This window comes from Pleurodeles waltl, chromosome 6 (assembly GCF_031143425.1).
Source record: "Pleurodeles waltl isolate 20211129_DDA chromosome 6, aPleWal1.hap1.20221129, whole genome shotgun sequence".
Classification (NCBI taxonomy): domain Eukaryota; kingdom Metazoa; phylum Chordata; class Amphibia; order Caudata; family Salamandridae; genus Pleurodeles; species Pleurodeles waltl.
Window position 1 is genome coordinate 1125106739 of NC_090445.1, and position 21390 is coordinate 1125128128.

The following is a 21390-nucleotide window of genomic DNA, read 5'->3' on the forward strand; positions in this document are numbered from 1 at the left end:
CCAGCACCCATCAATCTGTTAAGAACGGGCTCCCAACAACTGGCAAAAAACCTTTGTTTTCAAACCTGTAAATACAGAGGTCACGCTTCCTCGGGCAAGTCCTCCAGCAGGTCTCCCTTCCCCCCACCTCCATCTGTAAACATAAAATAAACAGCAAGGCGGTGTTTGCAGGGCCAGCTCAGCCTCACTCTCTTTTTCTTATTTTTAGCTGATGTTTACATGTTGAGTTTGTAGGTATATGCTTACAGTGCAAAGAGTGAAACTCTAGGTGCAGAATGCAATGCATTAAAAAGTCACAATGGAGAAGGTGCATATAGAGGAAGAAGGTAAATGAAAGTGCTTTACTTATATGCAGGGCCACCGGAGTTATATGGCAGGGAGGGCCAAATTATGTGGCAATTTATGTGACAAAAAAAGTCCAATTATGCATTTACAACACCAGTATCTCTAACTCCAGCAAATACGCAACCTATCGCATTTCAAATGCTTATTTTAAATTAAATCCATTCAGGAACATTTGCCCACCCTTCTACAAAACCTAAATCCGTAGCACTTCATCCAAGTATTTTGTCCTTCAATTCTATTTAAATATTTTGCCCAAATTCCTTTGTTCTAATGACATTAATATTTTCGTAGCCGATGCTTCAGGAAGTTGGGCCCTTGGACAATTCTTCACATTATCATCTTTTTCCTTAAGAGTTTGTCCTAGGATGCCAAATTCATGTCTAATCTCATCAAGCACATCTGGGTGGCCTAAAATTTTGAATAAGGGCCTCAACCTCAGAAATACAATATGACTTTTTCTATGATTAAGGGGGCCATTTACACATCAGCATGTGTCCTGCTAGCCTTCAAGGTTCAGCTGTGGCCATGACTTTTGCTCTCGTGGCTGAGGACTGCCTAACATATTGAGAGGAAGGTCTGGTGTCTGTGCATTCAACAGCGCAGCAGCTGCAGAGAAGGAAGAGAAGTTTGCCAAGTGATTATCATATTGCTGTAGCCTCACAAATCTTTTTATTCTTCATAAGCAAACTTCCAGACCTTTAACTTGCTTCAGAAAAAGCAAAAACAAAATGGCACTGATGTGCAGCAGGTTTATTTCCATCCCCATGGAGTCATAAGTATTGCTTGGTGATCTGGACATCTAGGCTTTTTCTGGAGGGCATGGACAGGACAAACGTAGCTCAGAAGAAATACCTAAGTAGGATGGGCCTTCTAATGAACTGATGGCCCTCTGGAGGACAGGCCATCAGTCAAAGGTTTCCGATGGTAGCGCTACTGGCAGCTCTTCAACTGGAAACTGCCACTTGCCCCCCTCAAAAAAGTGTGGGCTAATCATGAGCTTGGATGAGGGGGTTTGAGTCTTGCCAATTAGCACCACTTGCTTCACTGCAAATGAGTTCCTATATCTAACTTACAGTTAAAAAACTAAATTCAATTTTAACCCAAAAGGATTGCTGCATAATTCAATATTTTTTCTTTCTCTTGCATAGTGGCATTAGAGTGCCTTGAATGTGTCACTGCTTTGTGTTGTACGGCAATAGCATACATTAATTTTTATATTTTATATTTGCATAATACGAATTCTATCAGTTGATAATTTCCTATATAACGAAAAGAATGATGCTTTTTCTCAGGATGGTGAATTCTCAGTCTCAGTCATAGCTCTGTGGAAGCTGAAGGATCTCGGTCTTGATGTGACCAAAATCTGCTCTGCCCCATTTTGGAATCCAGGTCTTCCTACTGAGCTGGAACTAATTTGCAAGAGCAAAGATGCAGCCACTATCTTTACAAGACTCGGTAAGTTGCTACTATCTGAACACTGTTATTGTTCTGTGGTCAATTGCAATAATTAAGGTTCAGTGTTTTTCCAGGTCCACTACTTATCACTGAGAAGTTAGGGATGAAGTAGGCAAAAACTACCAATTGTTACTTATGTATGTTACTGCCTTTCTTGTTAAATGAACATGGAGAAAAGGTTTCTTGACACATATTCAACAAAGGAGTGGTATAGTAACACAGTCTAGGTGATATGCTTCAGTACTACTAGGGGACAACATTTTCTCTGCTTAGCTCTTCTGCTGTGCTTGTTTTTTTAGATTTGGACTGCACAGCACTTGCTCTGTGCTTGTGAAATCTATTGTATTTAATTTAAATCTTAAAAGGGGCTTACAGCCCGCCCTTGCTTGTCATTGGTTTGTGTGTGTGCCACTTACTCTTCCTCCAATTTCTATTTCCTGTGTGCTCCTCGTGTATTTGCCTTATCACTGAGGCCCAAGTACTCCTTTTCTTCCGCTGTGGTGGGTGGAACTTATTTTATTAGGTTTCACCTCTCACTCAGAAGTGTAACAAGCTAATCAGATTTATAAAATACCATTTGTAGGTGTATGCGGCAAACATGTTAAATGCTGGTGTGTGCTAAAAGCTCATCTAAAAAGACTTTTCCCAAGAGCAGCTGCCTTTCGTTTTGATACCTGTTATGTGCACCTCTTATTTCAATTCAAAATATGTTCCGATCATATCACACATGATTTTCGCAAGCAGGGGAAAAGGCACAAAGCTACACAAACTCAAAGGACTGACGTTGCCATACATACCCGTAAAGCAGTTTTAAAGCCATAATGTTGATGCACGGACCCCGGGCATCTGTCTACATCATGCCGAACTTTACTATTTTTGCCAACTTCCCCTACATCAGGTCCACACAGGACCTATTCCTGCTTGTTTATTTTTGTCCCTGCATTCCAAACATGCGCTTTCTCCCAGTTTGCAAGTTACTGTTGTCCGTGTATCCCCTGCACTGTGAAACGTTTGCTCGCTATGTGCATGCTTTGGGATCTGCTGTTCAGTTCAATGCACTATTGAAGGTCGCATATCCATCACAAAATGATCACAACACATCCCATTTAAGAAAGAATCTATCCTGTATTCAGATTTTTTTCACCATGCAGTTTCCTCTTCCTTCCTACAACAAGGTGTTACTTTCCCCACGCTGTATTCTCATTGATCTAGATTTTGTGCGACGTTCAATGCTTCAAGCGTGGAAATTGTGCAGCACCCCGTTACAAAATATCAGTGTTATTGTACCTTGTTTCAAAATATTATCATTATCTGTGTTGTTCAATGAAAGACATAATTTACCTGCTTAAAAAAGTCCCTACCATCTTGTTGAATGCATTGCGGCCCGGTAAATCAATTTGTATTACCAACTAGAAACCCATCCAATTAGTAAGAGCAGGAATTTTCCTATCAAATGCAAAGGAACCCTTCCGACATTTGAATGCACTCTCCCTATTAATGTGTAAAAGCTGTGCCTTCTCTTTTTCATTAAAAGCCCAACAACTTTACCAGCAACACTGGTATAATATGTGTGACATATGTGGCAGTTCTGTGAGCAAGCTACCCCTCTCTATGTCCAGCACTGTCCTGAACCCTCCCCCACCTTTCTGAACCGAATATCCGCTGCGCTTTGCTATCCTATGAACAGATGTTTGCCTTCATCACCTGATTTCATCCGTGCATTCCTGAATTTACTGCATTTAAAGACCTCTTCTTGTTCCACCAGGAGGCTAATGGATGAGTATCTCTCGCATGGCTGGTCCTTTTGCAAGCAGTAAATACAATCAACTTGTTTCAATTTATGCAAAACTTAACTGTGTGAATAATTAAATCTAATTTGTGCACCATGTTGTAATAGTGTAGGAAGAAGGCTTTGTATATACTATCTCAAAGTGAGTGATAGTGTGCACAGAGTCCAAGGGTTCTCCTTAGAGGTTGATAGTGGCAAAATTAGATAATACTAATGCTCTATTTTGTGGTAGTGTGGTCGAGCAGTAGGCTTATCAGAGGGTAGTGTTAAGCATTTGTTGTACACACACAGGCAATAAATGAGAACACACACTCAAAGACTTAACTCCAGGCCAATAGGTTTTTATATAGAAAAATATTATTTTCTTAATTTATTTTAGAACCACAAGATTCAGAATTTAGGTAAGTACATAAATTGTAAGGTACTTCACACAGGTAAATATGGAACTTTGAATTAAAACAGTAGTATACACAGTTTTGGCAAAAATGGCAATAAGCTATTTTAAAAGTGGATACTTAGTGCAAAAATCAACAGTTCCTGGGGGAGGTAAGTAATAGTTAGTTTCTCAGGTAAGTTAAGCACTTACAAGTTCAGTCCCCTGGGCATGGGGAGCCCACCGTTGGGGATTCAAGGCAACCCCAAACCCTCAGCACCAGCAACACAGGGCAGGTTGGGTGCAGATGTCAAAGGAGGGCCCAAATAACATAGGCACCTATTGAGAACAGGGGTGCTCCGGTTCCAGTCTGCTAGCAGTGTCCTTGGGGAGCAGACCAGGGGGAGGGGTTTGTAGAGCACTGAAGGGGACCCACACAGGCACACAAAATACACCCTCAGCGGCACAGGGGTGGCCGGGTGCAGTGTGCAAAGTAGGTGTCGGGTTTTGCGTTGAAAGCAATGGAGGGACCCGGGGGTCACTCTGACGATGCAGGCGAGGCACAGGGGGGCTTCTCGGGCCAGCCACCGACTGGGCTAGGATGAGGGATGCCTGCTGGTCACTTCTGCACTGGCAGATGGTTCCTCTCGGTCCTGAGGGCTGCGGGTGCAGTGCTTGGTCCAGGCGTCAGGTTCCTTTGTTACCAGGTAGTCGCAGTCAGGGGGAGCCTCTGGATCCTCTCTGCAGGCGTCGCTGTGGGGGTGCAGGGATGTCGGCTCGGTGTCCATGTCGTTGGAGCCACCTGGGAGTCCTCTCTGCGGTGTTGGTTGTCCTGACCTCGAGCCAGGGGTGTTGGGTGCAGAGCGTGAAGACTCACGCTTCCGGAGTGTGATGAGTGTCTCTTTAAAGTTGGTTTCTTGTTGCTGGTTTTGGACAGAGCTGCTGTCCTCTGGAGGTTCTTGGTCCTTTAGGTGCAAGTCAGTCCTCTGAGTCCTCAGTGGTCGCTGGTGCCGTTGGATGTGTCGCTGTGCAGGTTCTTTGAGTCTGGAGACAGGCCGGTAGGGCTGGGGCCAAGTCAGTTGTCGTCTCCGTCATCTCTGCAGGGCTTTCAGGTCAGCAGTCCTTCTTCTTTAGTCAGGTTGCAGGAATCTGATTTCCTAGGTTCAGGGTCACCCCTAAATACTCAATTTAGGGGTGAGTTTAGGGCTGGGGGCAGTAGCCAAGGGCCACTGTCCTAGAGGGTGGCTACACCCTCTTTGTGGGGCCTCCTTCCTGTGGGGAGAGGGGCACACCCCTAATCCTATTGGGGGAATCTCCAAAACAAGATGGAGGATTTCTTAAGGAAGGGGTCACCTCACCTGAGGACACCTTAGGGGCTGTCCTGACTGGTGGGTGACTCCTCCTTGTTTTAAATTAAAGCACTGGCAAAGGCAATGCCTTGGCTGAGTAAGATCTACTTGCTTTGGAATGATTGTTAATTTGTTAATACAAAACTCATTTCAAGATTGCCAGCCTTTCGTGTGTTTGCAGCTTGAAGCAAGCGCTTGAGTCCATACTGATGCATGCACACACATGCAATCAGCAAAAGGCATTGGCAAAGGCAACGCCTCGGCTCAGCAAGATCTTGCTTTGGAATGATTGTATTCATAGACAAAATGCAAGTAAGACAACTTTAGAATCCCTAGCCTACACACACAGTGAATCCACGAGAGCGATACATCTGGCATGCATAGTTAATAAAAACCGTAGCATAACTCATTTTAAAACGGCCACAGCAAGATTCCATAAAATATTCCAAAACAAAAATAGTAGAATTCAAAACACTGCAGGTATAGCAATAGATTAGATTAAAAGTGAATTTATTAAAGTGTCTGGTTGTTTAAAACAACATGGCCTCACAGTTTTCCAAAATTTTTGCAGCTAACTTTAAAAATATAGTAAAATGACATCTCAAAACTGTATCAAATAAAGTGCTCTTTTAGATGCCTGGGCCATCCGCCCCCAGATAAGCTGGGATTTAAGGGTTTTATAGTCATTTAGGACCATCCAGGTGTGAGATCTGGTTGAAAGTGCCTTTTTGTCTTTAACTGAAGAGATTTTTTTCATCACACCATTTATCGTTTTTTAAATGACTCCAAAGGCAGGGACCTTTTTCCATAGTGGTCGAGCACAAGGTCGTCAATGGCCGACTTTAGATACTGAAGAGAAGGTGCATTTTTGCTTGTTTGTACTTCATACCAGAGGTCTTTGCATAGTTGGTTGGCCAACAAAGAATTTATTATTTTGCACGCGTTGATGTATGCCCCTTTTCTCGGGACTGATTGGTTTATTAACTCGAACTCAAGCTTTATCTGTGCGGCCAGGCGTTGGAAGGAAGAAGGAAAAGCGATCTGAATATTTTCTTGGTGATAGAATTTAAAAGCGTTGTGTCTTTACCTCAGTAGTGCCTCACTTCCATAGAAGAGGTTCTGTAATAATTTTTATACAATTACCTTTAGCTATGTCTGGAAACGTGGGTCTTCTAATGATCTCGGAAGAGTGTGAAATGAAAGAAGTAAGGCGTTACCCTTCCTCTGGATCTCCAGCATGTGCTGGTAGAAGGAGCATTTGTCATCAAGTAATACTTCAAGGCGCCTTCACCAGCTCCAGTTGCTGACCTTCTAAATGCCCTTTGTGCATTTTCTGTAACCTATGACTTAATTCTATGACCTTTGTTTTCTCCGATTTACTGGCATGTCATTGGCTATTGAGTAATGTGATAGTCTGTCAATGAGATGTTGTAGAAAGTGGCGGCCGGCAGCTTTAGGAGGGAGGGGGCGGGCGGGGCACACACACACACACACACACACACACTCATTCTTTCACACACAGACACGCACGCATGCACACACATCCATTAACAACACTCATACCATTCAAACATGCACGCACGCACCAAACAGTCATTTTAAAACATCACACACACTCATTCTTTCACACACACACGCACGCACATCCATTAACAACATTCATACCATTCAAACATGCACGCATGCACCAAACATTCATTTTAAAAGATCGCACAGGCTCATTCTTTCACACACACATGCATGCACATCCATTAACAACACTCATTACACTCAAACATGCACGCACGCACGCACCAAACATTCAATTTAAAACATCACACATACACACACACACACACTTACCTTCAGCCCCCAGGTCCCAGGAGGTTTGAGACTGCTGCCTTCCCTCATTGGCTGACCTCAAAATGAGGGAAGGCAGCAGTCCCAAGCCTCGTCACAGAGGGATGGGGTCAGTGAGACTGCTGACCCCACCCCACTCTGTGACGAAGTGTCACTGATTGACACTCGCCCTGGGCGTTTCAGGGCTTAAACCTAAAGCACCCAGGGCGAGTGTCAATGGGTGACGCTTTCCTCGTCACCCAGGGGAGGGCCACGAGGCACCTTTCCTCAGCCCAGCAAAGTTCAGGTCAGGCAGCCAGGAGTCTCCGCAAATAGCGCAGGTCTGCCCCTGGCTGTCTGAGATGAAAATGAAGCGTGTTTGTCAGGCTGACCTTTGTTCAGCCTGACAGACACTCTTCATGAGGGGCAAAATGTGGGGGGGCGTGACCCCTCCGCCCTAAAGGACGGGCCACCACTGGTTGTAGACCGTTTTTTGTTGAGCTGAGGAGAATCACTTCATCTGCACACAAAAGTTTAGAAATGTGCCTGTCTCCTAGTTTAGGGACATGAGCATTTATCTCATCAAGGGCTGGGGTCGGATCGGCCAAAAAGAGGTTGAACAGATATAGCACCAGTACACATCTTTGCTTTAAACCCAAGGTGGTTTCTGTTTTTTTGGAGAAAAGAAGAGCGGTCTCCTATTCTCACTCTTGCCCAAGTGCCTGTGTATAGCAGCTGTATCAGAAGATGAGTAGGGATTATTATGGAGCCTTTCCATGAGTTCGGGATAATTTCTAATTGCAGAGCACTGTTGAAAACTACTGTCATGAGGCCACCCAGAAGCTAGGGTTTATTTTATACAATGTTTGTTGAATTCTATTTGGACCCGGCACTCCATCTTGTATGCTATTCTGAATAGATGTGCATATTTGATCCTTGAAAAGGCTGTGCGAGCCGTTGTCTAGATTTTGTGGGGATTAGTGGGTTTGCACTTCCTGTCTCTTGGTTGAAGGGTGTTGTGTCTTCGGGGAATTGATTATAGTGTTTAGTCAGAAAATTAACTCAGCTTTGCTGTGTTAAATTTGATCTTGAAGCAGCATCTGTGGCCCTGTTTAGGCTGTTGACCACCCCCCAGAAGACTCTTGTGTTTTTCTTTTTGCTGGGGTACAATTCTTTTGCCCAAAAGTTTTACTTTGCTGTTGCCCTCCCAAGCCATCGTTTGGTAAATGTTATTTATGCCCTTCAGATTAGCTTGAATCATCAGGTTTCCAGGCTGCTTGCTAGCTAGTCTCAGGATTCTGTTATGGTTCCTCTTTACAATGCAGCATGAGGCAGATATTTTAATACCTTTTAGGCCTTGTAAGCACTCCATGGCTTGGTGTGCGCTGGGGAAGCTATTTGACAAGAAGGTGTTTATTAAATTGTTTGTAAAGAGTGCCCATTTCAAACTTGGGGTCAGGTGGTCATTATTGAAGCAATACCTGAGAAGGGCTGAAGCAGTTTCCCCAATTGACTCTATAGTGTTATTGGACCACTGTAACTTATTGCAGTTTATCGTTTTGAGAACCCATGGCAGAGTGCTTGAATGCAGATGGAAGGGCCAATGAGCATCAGTTTCTATAATTTGTTGTCCATGGTTGCTTTCCTTTGTATTTTTTATATGATATAATGTAATTAAACAAAGTATTAGAAGAGTTACCGCTGTAAACTCAATTATAGAGTGTGAGCCAGCTGAGTAGTGGCCTAAGGATCTACAAACTATAATAGTGTGTTTTGCTACAAGTCAGAGGTACAATCATAAAGAAAGAACAAAGGGTAATGCTTAGAGTTCACTCCTAGGACTTCATATGGTCAAAAGAGACTCCTGAAAATCCAGGTTAGGGAGCTGTAAGACCTGCAGGTTCAGAATAATGTGGTAAGAGGAACATTATACAGACACATACATTTGAATTTGTTGGTGAATAATCCATAGGGGCAAGTTGAGGGATAGTGCTGAGACAAGCATACATATTATACTTTAAAAGGTTGATAGGAAACCCAGAAATACAGGAAACAAAACATTAAAGAAGGCACAGTTATACACTATTGTGGCTCAAAGGTAACATGCATACATAAATACATTAAACCACTATGGGGGTCATTCCTACCCTGGCGGTCCGAGACCGCCAGGGTAGGGGACGGAGGAAGCACCGCCAACAGGCTGGCGGTGCTTCTGGGGCTATTCTGACCGCGGCGGTAAAGCCGTGGTCAGAAAAGGGAAGCCGGCGGTTTCCTGCTGGTTTCCCGCTGCCCCTGTGAATCCTCCACGGCGGCGGTGCAAGCAGCGCCGCCATGGGGATTCCGACCCCCTTCCCGCCAGCCTGGTTCTGGTGGTTTTCACCGCCAGAACCAGGCTGGCGGGAACAGGTGTCGTGGGGCCCCTGGGGGCCCCTGCAGTGCCCATGCCACTGGCATGGGCACTGCAGGGGCCCCCTAACAGGGCCCCACATTGATTTTCAACTGCAACCGTCGCACACCAGCAACTCCGCCGGCTCCATTCGGAGGCGGCTTCCTCGTTGCTGGTGCTTTCCCGCTGGGCGGGCGGGCGGCCTTTTGGCGGTCGCCCGCCAGCCCAGCGGGAAAGTCAGAATGACCGCCGCGGTCTTTTGACCGCGGTACGGTCTTCTGGCGGTTCCCGCTTGGCGGGCGGCGACCGCCGCCCGCCAAAGTAGGAATGAGGGCCTATGTTTCTATTACATAAATAGTTGACCTAGGCAGTGATGATTCAGCATCACCTATCATTTTCTACTATTCAATGACCCCAATAGTTGATGTACTTAGGCAAATGATATTGACGTTTGTACATGACTGACTGATATCAATCTCTTCCAAGCTGGGATGAGGGGTTGTTCGGATCCCTGCTTCTGGGCTATCATCATATGTGCCATAATGGACCTGAAATAAATCACATTCTTGACTGACTTACTTGCGTAATAGAGGCTGCTCAGGGCAGCCACTCTGCCATGCAAGTGAGGACTGATTCACCAGTAAATGAATCACGCTGTATAACCTTAGGAAAACCCCTTGCAAAATTTACTCTACTAATTGTCAAAGCCACAGCATATGGGACTAGATTTTCTCTGCTGCGTGGCACATCCTGCCTTCAGAGGAATATCTCTCAGAAAATCTGTTGAATTTTGCAGGAGTATGGTGCAATCTATTTATAGAATAGAACGTAGCTGCATAGTAGAACTGGTAAAGCCGTTCATTGTAGGAGTTTTATAGACACTATGAAGAGAAACGAGTACAAACATTTATGGAGGACATGCATGAATGTTTATATGAGGGCGAGGTTAGTTGCTTGGAATGAGTACCCAGAAAGGATGTGAATAGTCTATTGTGAGAATTGTGATGGGGCGTGACAGGGTGCAGTGGGAATGCTAAGTGTAGAGAGAAAAAATGTGGATCCTGTCAGGGCCAGTTTTTATGGTGAGTCCAAGAAAACTGCCCTGAAACGTAGCTTGGAGTAAAAATGGCTTTGTTTAATGAATACATGAACTACGTTAAAGCGTCCTTGCTGTTGCACTGTTACAGTGAAAAAAAAATGCATATTTATAAAGAATCTTCCAGACGTGAAATAGTGGGATATGAATGTGGAGGCGATTAATGGATTACAACCGTGGTTAAAGCAACTGTTTATAAATCTGTTTCTTGACAGTTATCTAGAGTTGGTAAGACCTTTTATTCCACTAAGCATTGCCACGTGGGCCAGAGCCTTTGGAGGTTTGAAAGCTCAGAGCAAAGGTAGAGAAAAACTATCAGAGAGGAGAGAGAGGGGAGAGGAGGCGAGATTGGATGGATGGAAAGGGAGAAGTTGCGTGATGAGGCAAATGGAGCTGGCTGGTTTGAGAACTTTTGCCATGGCTGCTTTTAGTTCCCCCTTTGGGCCCTGGAGTTATCATTTGACATCTGCAGTAAAAATCATTAGGATCGGTGGAAGATTACAATACAATGAGTGCATAAGCGATCCATTCATGTTGAGATGCAAAATAAAGAAGGACATGTGATTGACTCTCCATTTCCCCCCTACTGCCTGACTTGGCTTGCTTGATTACCTTGTTATATATTTAAATAACTTGGCGCCTGATGTACAAAAAAGATATTTAACAATTACTGAATAGCAATACATGAATTGCAAATGGTGAATCAGGGGCCAGATGTAGCAAACGTTTGCGACTCGCAAACGGGCCGATTCGCAATTTGCGACAGTGCAAAATCGGAAATGGGATGCAAAAAGCCCATTTCCGACTCGCAAAAAGCGATGGGACCCGTTTGCGAGTCGCATCCGTTGCGACCCCATTTTGCGACCCGCAAATTGCAAGTCGCAATTTGCGAGTCGCAAACCTTATGCAATTGCAACTCGCAAATTGCGACTAGTCGCAAAAAGCCCAGTTTGCAAGTCGCATTTACCACTAACTCAGAGCAGGTGGTAACCATTACCAAAGTATAAAAGGGGACCCAGAAGGCATCTGGCTTACTCAAGATGGCTGAGATATACCTGATAGCAGTGAGGAGGAGAGTCTACGCAGCCCAGCAGAGGAGGAGGAGGGGCCACAGACAGGAGAAGATATATAGAACCAGGCAGACTCTTTTTCAGCAAACTGAAGAGGAGATCTATGACAAATACCGCCTTAGCAGCGCAGCCATTCTAGAATTAATAGATTTACTGAAACCACAGCTAGAACACCAGACTCTGCGTGGCTGCGCCATCCCTACGCATGTGCAAGTGCTATGCGCACTGCACCTCTTGGCCTCAGGGAGCTATCAGGGGGTCATTGCCATGGCAGGTGGGGTATCCCAAAGTGCAGTGTCAAGGTTCCTCAGGGCATTCCTAGATGCCTTAGTCACGCACATGTCTCACTTCATATACTTACCAAGGAATGAGGCAGAAATTAACAGCACCAAGCTGGACTTTTACCGCATTGTCCTCTTTCCTCATGTCATAGGGTGTGTAGATGGGACACACATTCAAATATGCCCCCCTGCTAATCTGGAAACACATTTTCCGCAACAGGAAGTGTACCCACTCACTCAACATACAGGTTGTTTGTGATGCCCATTATGTCATCACGGACATCGTAGCTAAGTTTCCTGGCAGTACCCATGACTCATACATTTTTAGGCATAGTGGGATACATCAACGCCTGGAACGTGGGGAATTTGGAGACGGTTACCTCCTAGGTAGAGCCACAGACACTTGCAGACATACACACAGGTCACTGTGCACGACAATCTGGACTTCCTGACCGTGTACTTTTGTGCCCAACAGGTGACAGTGCATATGCTCTCAGGCCTTGGATCATGTCTCCGTTTTTAACACCCAGAACTGAATCGGAGAGGCAATACAACAGTGCGCATAAGAGGACCAGGAACCTGATCGAGCGCACCTTCGGACTGCTGAAGGCAAGATTCAGATGCCTCCACCGCAGTGGAGGCGCCCTCCAATACACCCCCATTACCGCTTTCAAAATTGTGGTCGCATGCGCCATCCTCCACAACATGGCCACCCGACGTGGGCTACCTCTCACCCCTGCAGACCCAGATCCTGATGATGAAGAGCAAGAACGACCACATCGCCATCATGGGGATAGGAGTCTAGCTAATCAAGGCAGACTGAGACGGGACCACATTGCAACGCAATATTTTGGACGGTACGTGTCAACTCCCACCATACTCACCTATTAACCATTTGTTAAGTGGAACAAAAATAACTGTTTTATTAATGTCATGAAGAAACTATATACAAGTTGAAATTGTCCATGGGCAGGAAAATGCCAACCAGTCATGTGGCACATTAACGCCATGTGCCACATGAATCTGTCCTGGCTGTTATCTATGATCTCCTGCCCCTCCTGCCAGCCTGGCTGGTCCCTGCTGTGTCCATGGTGCTGTGCCTACCACTCCTCAGCACCCTACTGTGAGTGGCAGAGACACTGCTCACTGTTGAGCCCTCCTCCCAGGTGTATTTGTTAACTTCCTGGCTGTGATGCCATCATCATGTGCCAGGAAGTGTTTCCAGAGTGTTCTGGTATGCTTTCTGGAGTGTTCTGCTGCATCTGCAAGCAATTTTGAAGGTATTCGCAATTTGCGACACCCACTCGCTAATTGCGAGTTAGTTTTTGCACACTCGCAAACAGCGACCTCGCAAACTGCGGACTCGCACACAGCGTTGCGAGTCCGGCTGCGAGTCGCAAAATCGGATCGCTTTTTTTTCTGGCATTCCAATTTGCGACTCGCATTTTGCGAGTCGCATCAACTCGCAAAATGCGAGTCGCAATTTTTATTTTTGCTACATCTGGCCCCAGGTGAGTCACAAATAGCGACTGTTGCACTGACGAGTGATGACCTCATCCATTTCAAGACAGGAGAAAGATAATTTATGTCCTACCACACTAGGAATTTAAACCACATGTCCAACCAGGAGCCACAAGATTAGGTTGGCTGAAAAAGGAAGCACACATTTAGCATCGGAGAGCTGAAAATTCTTGTGGAGGAGTGTGTCTCTGAACACGAGAAACTGTTTGGATACATACAGCCCTATACCTTATGCTCCTGATAAGTTCATTAAAATGTACTTTTGTCAATATATTTGAATAATAAATAAATAAAATAACTGTTAGAAATTAAATGGACCTACAGATATGTTGTGTGATGTTTATCTAGCAAGTATTTCCAATTCTCGTTAAATAAAAGTCAACACTCATAGTTAATATTAAATCCATGTCATGTTTTTCAAATGATCAATCAGTTATATTATGGGTAATGTAGGCTTTTCATGAACGATTTCTCTTTTTTACATTATGAGCTTCATGGCCTTTAAACATGTACTATAAATTCTAAATATATAGATATATTTTAATAATTAGCTATTACTTTATTATTAAACAAACAGATGTACATTTTCATATTTCGGAACAAAATTATAAACACAATTATTATGCTAAAAGTTTCACTATTTTTCAACTACGACAACTCAGCGTACTCATACAACAGCACCAGAAACAGAGGATGCTGATGTTTGCTCCTGTCACACTGAAGCAGAAATTGCAGATGCAGCAATTGCAATTATTACAGAGGCAGACAATGCATACAACAGGCAAAACATTAACTTGCATTAGGAGACCCACCTCCAAATATCGCTCCAACCGCAGTTTCTCACCCTCATGCTACAACATTCCCACCTCTTCCAGAAACAGGAAGAATGGCATTAAGGCTTCTGTAATATCTAGATTTATAGAAGTCCAGGAAACTTCCACTACCCCAGAACAGTTTCATGAATTGAAATAATCAACGCTGAAAATTCAAAGAAAGCAGCTTAGGGTTACCTCTGAACTTGAGTGTGCGGGAAGCAAAATTAGAAGAATTTCTGAAGGTAACGCAGCCATTAGATATGCCTTTGAAGAATTACCAATAGCTATAAAGGACATGTCCACTCAAATATCTCAAGGCTCTGGAGCACACAGGCTTCACCGGACACACATGAACAATCACCTCCAAATATTAAACCACTCTTTTTAGCTACAATCACTTTAATTATGTATCTGAGACATGCTAACATGCAGACAGAGCTAGTGCACTACAGCGGTGATGGAGCAAGGATCGAAGCCGAAATCATAAACACTTTAGCTGACATACAAACTGCTAATACAGGCAGAGTCAGTAGGAGAAACTGAGAAGGACTACCGAGAAAGCAGTATTTCTGTTTTTGAACCTCAAATGTGAAGGGCACTAGAAGCCAGAATTGAGAAGTGTATGGAAGGGCCACACAGCGTACCTCAGAAAGACCAACTACTGGAAAACAAAGGTGCAAATAGGAAGACGGATAATTTGAATTTTCTTCTTAAGGTTAAAAAACAATTTAAAAAAACAACAACAATTTTTTTAAATAATGAAACCGTTCTTCGTCTTTAATTGAATCTGTAAATAACCAGAACACAATTTGTTCACTAATTTATACATTTTATTTGCGATCTTGTATGTGATATGTGCCTGTAATTGCTAGTCACATCATTCCATCGTACACATCCCTCTGTATCTCTATAATGTCCTGGGGTGGTATTCGAAGTGAATTTTTAATGTTATCTTAATCGATTCATCACTTGCAGACTCCATTTGAATTTTGCACAGGTGGTAGTGATTTTACAGCCTATTGCGGGATCACATTCTAGGGTACGGGTCTTCAAACTGGAGGGCACGCCCCTCTGGAGTCTGTGACTTAATTCTTAGGCAGGAGTACATTTCTTTGCATGCACTTGTAAATGAAGCTGGCCTGGAAGTGCAACCTTGTGTTTATGATGTTTTCATGATGTTTTTATTTAAAAACAACCCTTGAAGTGCATGAAAATGTATGGGAACTCTGGTGCTGAGCGCCATGGAGGCAGGAGTTAGTAGTGCTGTGGCAGGATCATAGAGGTGGCTGAAAAGAACAAAACATTATGGCCCTTATTACAACCCTGGCGGCCAGTGTTAAAGCGGTGGTAATACCGCCAACAGGATGGCGGAAAGAAAAATGGAATTACGACCATGGCGGAAACCGCCAACATAAACAGCCACTTTAAAACTCTGACTGACATGGCGGTAGAAACAAACACTGTGGCGGTAACCACCAACAGACAGGGGGAACACAATGTACCGCCTACTGTATTACAACAGGCCTATCCGCTACCATTTCAGGGCCGGTACCAACGCCATCAAAAGCACGGCTGAAACAGGACTTGGAACGGAAACCACTCACCTCTCAACACCCAACGAGGAACCAGGATGCCATGGAGCCCGAGTTACAGGTCCTGCCAATGTTGGTCTACCTCCTCTTCTACCAGGAGCAGCAAAGACACCGGCGACGACCACGGTGAGTACTGCACCTAGCACACAGGGGAAGGGGGGGGGAGAGAGTGACACACACCTGCAACACGCAACACCCCCCACCCCCACCCTCACCCACAACAACATACACACAAATACATGCAACAACATTACATTTACATCCCGTCACCCCCTAGGAGAACGCAAGGACAAAATGAAATGATTGTAAAGAGTGTAATCATCGAAAAATTAGATAGGCCAAGACAACTTTAAATCATCAGTATATACACATATGTACAGCAACTACACAAGTCCGTATAGTGTACCAATCATTGTCCGTGGACCACTGGTCCCAAAATGCCTGGGTGAAGCCCAAACATGATACCAGACTCGAAACGGAGAGAACACTGTTGGGGCATCAGATTGAAAGTAAACAGGCACCTCAGGGGGAGGGGGAGGGGACACCTCAGCCGGATGAACGGAAGACGCCACTGTTCCATGAGGGGGCCCCATGCCCACGGCTTTATCCTGGGGAGTGCAAAGCCACAGTCTTTCAAGTCTCTCAAGTGGGTGGCTTACCCACTGCTTCATCCTGGGGAGTGCAAAGCCGCAGTCTCTCAAGTTGTTGACAAGTTCCACTGGTTCTGGAGGGGGCTTTGTGCCCAGAGTGCTTCATCCTGCCAAGGGCTGGGGTAGTGGATGCTTTTCTCCCCTGGTTCTGGAGGTGGCTTTGTGCCTAGAGTGTTTCATCCTGCTAAGGACTGTGTGAGTGGATGCTTTTCTCCACTGGTTCTGGAGGGGGGTTTGTGCCCAGAGTGCTTCATCCTGCCAAGGACTGTGTGAGTGGATGCTTTTCTCCACTGGTTCTGGAAGGGGCTTTGTGCCTAGAGTGCTTCATCCTGCTAAGGATTGGGGTAGTGGATGCTTTTCTTCACTGTTTCTGGAGGGGGCTTTGTGCCTTGAATGCTTCATCCTGCCAAGGACTGTGTGAGTGGATGCTTTTCTCCACTGGTTCTAGAGGGGGCTTTGTGCCCAGAGTGCTTCATCCTGCCAAGGACTGTGTGAGTGGATGCATTTATCCACTGGGTCTGGAGGGGGCTTTGTGCCTAGAGTGCTTCATCCTGCCAAGGATTGCGGTAGTGGATGCTTTTCTTCACTGGTTCTGGAGGGGGGTTTGTGCCTAGAGTGCTTCATCCTGCCAAGGACTGTGTGAGTGGATGCTTTTCCCCACTGATTCTGGAGGGGTCTTTGTGCCCAGAGTGCTTCATCCTGCCAAGGACTGTGTTAGTGGATGCTGTTCTCCACTGGTTCTGGAGGGGGCTTTGAGCCTAGAGTGCTTCACAAGCAGTGTGGCAGGTCCCATCCCCTCATCAGGGTGTGTGTGCCACGAGATTGCCTGGGAACAGGTGGCACAATACTCCATGGAGGCAGAGACACACTCCACCCTGCTGCGACTTTGCCTGCCACCTGCTGGTACAAACAGTGCTGTGTGTCGTGCCTCAAGTAGTCTGTGCATGGTCCAGGATGTCTCCTCCATCCTAGGACATCTGTCCACTGGGAATGTTAGCCATGTCGGCTGTGGTGGCACTGTCTGAGCACGTCGCGGGGCTGGTGGCGGTGGTTGCGGCGGTGTCTGTGGCGGAGATGCTGCCGGTGGTGAATGTGTCAGCACCTGTGGAGGGAGACAGCAGGACGTCTGCTGCAGCCTCAGACGGCTGCTCATTGGGGATGATGCTGGGGACCTTTGCTGAGGCAGCAAATGTGCAGGTGGCGGTGCAGGTGGCAGTGCAGGTGGCGGTGTCCTCTGCCGTACAGGTTGCTGTTCTGGTTGCCAGAGGGGGTGACTCTAGTCCCTCAGCCGGAGGCTCCATGCCCTGTCCTGACTTCCCTTTTCCCTTGTGTCCCTTCCCCACCTTGGATGACGCTGCTGGTCCCTTGGCACTGTCCGCTTTTGGCTTGGAGGAGGCCTTGCTGGGTGGTTGGTGCGGCTTCTCCCTACGGCTTGTGGGCACCTTCTTCACCTTGGCAGGTGGCAGAATGGGCTGATCCTTGGCCTTGCTAGGTGGCACACTGGCAGACCCTGATGGGTTCCGCCCGAAATGTGACCGGCTTGCTGAGACCACAGTGCTGGAGGATTTGGTTGCTGAGGTGCTGGGCTGGGACCTGGACATCCTGGTCCTAGGGGAAGGATGGGGGGAGGTGTAGGGAAGAGGTCAATGTTAGCCAGTAAAAGTTTTTTAGACACACTGGGACAGGAAGATGGAGGGGGTTTGGGAGTGGAGGAAGAGGGAGTGGTTGTAGGAGGTGTACGTCTGCTGAATTTGGGTGAAGGTGCATGGGGCCGGAGGCTGTTGTGAGGAGGATGGCTGTTGGGTGGGTGTGCGCCTGTGTTTGTGTAGTTTGGGAGGAGGGCTCACAGACACACTGGGAGAGGACACAGGGGATGTGTGCTTGGTAGTGGGGTGGTGAGTGTACATGAGCGGTGTGTGGTGATGGGAGTGCTGGTGATGGAGGTAGTGGCTGAGGATGTAGTGCATGCAGGTGTGAGTGGAGACAAGACTAGGAGGGAGGAGGAGGACATGGAGGAGGGGGACACAGTGGAGGCAGTGGATGTTGGTGTGTCTGCATGGGTATGGTGCTTGTGTGAGAGCCTATGGGATGTGTGGTGCTTATGTTTGCCTGATCTACTTTTGTGTGTTGATTTGTGTGAATGCTGGTCTGATGGTGTGCTTGGGATAGGCTGAGGTAGAGGGGATTGGGTCTGGGTAGTGGAAGTTGGAGGGGGGAGGCTGGACACAGGGACAATGGCTGCCATCAGTGCTGAGGCCAGAGCCTGGAATGCTATCTGTTGGGCCTCCACAGCAGAATGAATGCCCTCCTGTTATGCATTTGTTTGCTGCAAATGCCTCTTGACACCCTGGATGGCATTCAAAATGGTTGATTGCCCAACTGTGAGGGATCTCAGGAGGTCAATAGCCCCCTCATTAGGGCAGCAGGGCTGACTGGGGCAGGGCCTGAGGTGCCTGGGACGAAGGAGATGCCCACCCTCCTGTGTGAGTGGGCACGGGAAACACGCTGAGGGGCTGCTGGGAGGGAGGTGCTGGTAGGGGGGCGGCGGCTGTACCTGTTGTTGCAGTGGGCACAGAGGTGCCCGCCACCGCACGGGAGCTCCCATCAGAGGAGGAGTCGCTGTCGCTGGTGTCCCCTCCTGTCCCTGTCATGGGGCTCCCTTCGCCGTCTGTCCCACTGGTGCCTCCAGACTCCATAAATTCACCCTCCAGGGCCATGTGGGTTGCAGCTCCCTCCTGCTCCGGTGACAATGCTCCTCCGCCACATGATGCTAATGCACACAGGGACAGGGTGACAAATCAAAAAGGGGGGGAAGACAGAAGAGACACATGGTAAATGCCTGCAACACCACTACCGTTGGCAGACACAACACACAGGGAACAGACCTATGCACTAGCGTATGCACTAACAGTGCAGGGGAAAAGCACATGCCGATGGGGGACTCTGCCTAGACCCATTTCATGCACAGCTGAAACCCATAGGAGCCTGACTAGGTGTAGAGGGCAACTACCACCTTTGGGGTTGGAGTGGCACTGAGCCTGCCTAACAATGGATGTACCTTGGAGCGTCTGCCTTGCCCTAGGGGAACCCACAGCCCACCGCCCCCACCCAGACACCTCGTCAAGCAGGCTGAGTCAGCTGAATAAGACTGTACTCACCCCCTTGTGGTTGCTGTGATGCCCTCATGCGCCCATCCAACTCAGGATATGCCGCCGCCAGGATCAGGTACATTAGGGGGCTCATGGTGCGACGGGCACCCCTTCCACGTTGGGAGGCCATCCCCAGCTGGGCCTCCGCCGTCTTCTTGCTCCAGCGGAGCAGGTCCTCCCATCTTTTCCGGCAGTGGGTGCTCTGTCTATGGTAGACCCCCGGGTCCGCACTTCTTTGGCGATGGCACGCCAAATCCCCTTCTTCTGGTGGGCGCTGACCTAGAGGAATAGTGAAGTAAAAATGGATGTTACTCCCCCCGTCCCCTGTCCAGTTGTACACACTCATTGGCCACAAACCTCCCACCCTGGGCCAGAAAAACATACCCTCACCATCCTCATATGCTGGCCTGTGCCCCCCATCTCTTCCATCCACTACACTCCATACATTCATGTGCCATCCACCATGCACACAGTTTACTCACCTGTTTGTCTGGTGGACCATAGAGTTGCGTGTACTGGGGGGAGGACCCCAGCCATCAGTTTCTCCAACTCCTCCGCAGTGAAGGCAGGGGCCCTTTACCCAGACACTGTAGCCATTGTCGCTTCCAGACTCATGTCACAGCAGCACTTGCAGTGTAGGTCCTCTCCTAATGAAGGTCAGGTATCAAGTGAGTGAACAGATAGAAAATGGCGGTCACGTCCGCAGAGGTGTGTACCGTCACCGCTGGCGTACATCGGCATTGGCACCTGGAACCCATAGGGCCCAATGATAACCAATGCTGAATTGCGCAGTGGTCTTCGAAGTCTACCGCAATGCTGAACAACGCCAGCACAGTTACCTCATTTCCCTTTGACCCTCCTTACAGGTCAGGCAGCCGCCATTTCAGGTGGCCACAAGGCAGACAAACTAACTGCGTCACAGCACTTTTGGTCATGAATATGGACAGACAAAGGCACACAAAGAATAGTTCACGATTGAGCTAAACAGCCTTGTGAAACCTATGTGGTGTATGATCTATGAAGGCTCACCCTTCACCTCCATAGAGAACGTCCGCTGGGGCAGGTGATGAGATGGCGGCATCCTCCGGTGTACAGACCCCTAGTGGACCTGTCGACAATGGAAGACAGACACATCATTTTCACATACAGACTTGATTGTGCCACAATCCAGGAACTGTGTGCCCAGTTGGAGCCAGACCTAATCAGGTATGTCACAGCTGATGTTCTCTAACGTGTTGTCCAGAGTGTTGCCTGCCCTACTGAAACACATGCACAGCTACACCGTGTTCCCTCAGGTGGAGGATTTGCCCCCAGTGAAAGGTGACTTCCTTGCCCTGGGACATATCCCCAACATCATTGGTGCAATTGATGGTACACATGTGGCATTTGTCGTCCCCCCACAGGAATGAACAGGGGTTCAGAAACCGCAAAAGCTACCATTCTATGAATGTGCAGATGGTGTGTTTGGCAGACCAGTACATCTCCCATGTGAATGCCAAGTATCCTGGCTCTGTGCATGATGCTTACATTTTGAGGAACAGCAGCATCCCTTGTGTGATGGGGCAACTCCAGAGGCATTGTGTGTGGCTAATAGGTGAGCCCAAGATCCCCACACAGTTTAAATAGGTATCTGGGTATGGGTGAGTCCCTAAGGGTTGGAAGATGTCTAACAGTTGTCCCTTGATATTTGCAGGTGACTCA

The 21390-nt window shown here is 47.0% G+C and overlaps 1 protein-coding gene across 1 annotated transcript in view; it reads left to right on the forward strand.

The window, feature by feature from the left end:
* LOC138302100 (guanylate cyclase activator 2B-like) overlaps positions 1-21390 on the forward strand; it is a 181442-nt gene that overhangs the window by 93932 nt on the left and 66120 nt on the right. Inside the window, exon 2 of the mRNA XM_069242483.1 lies at positions 1638-1800. Within this exon, the coding sequence (XP_069098584.1) occupies positions 1638-1800 (163 nt within the window). The remainder of the gene's footprint in view (positions 1-1637; positions 1801-21390) is intronic.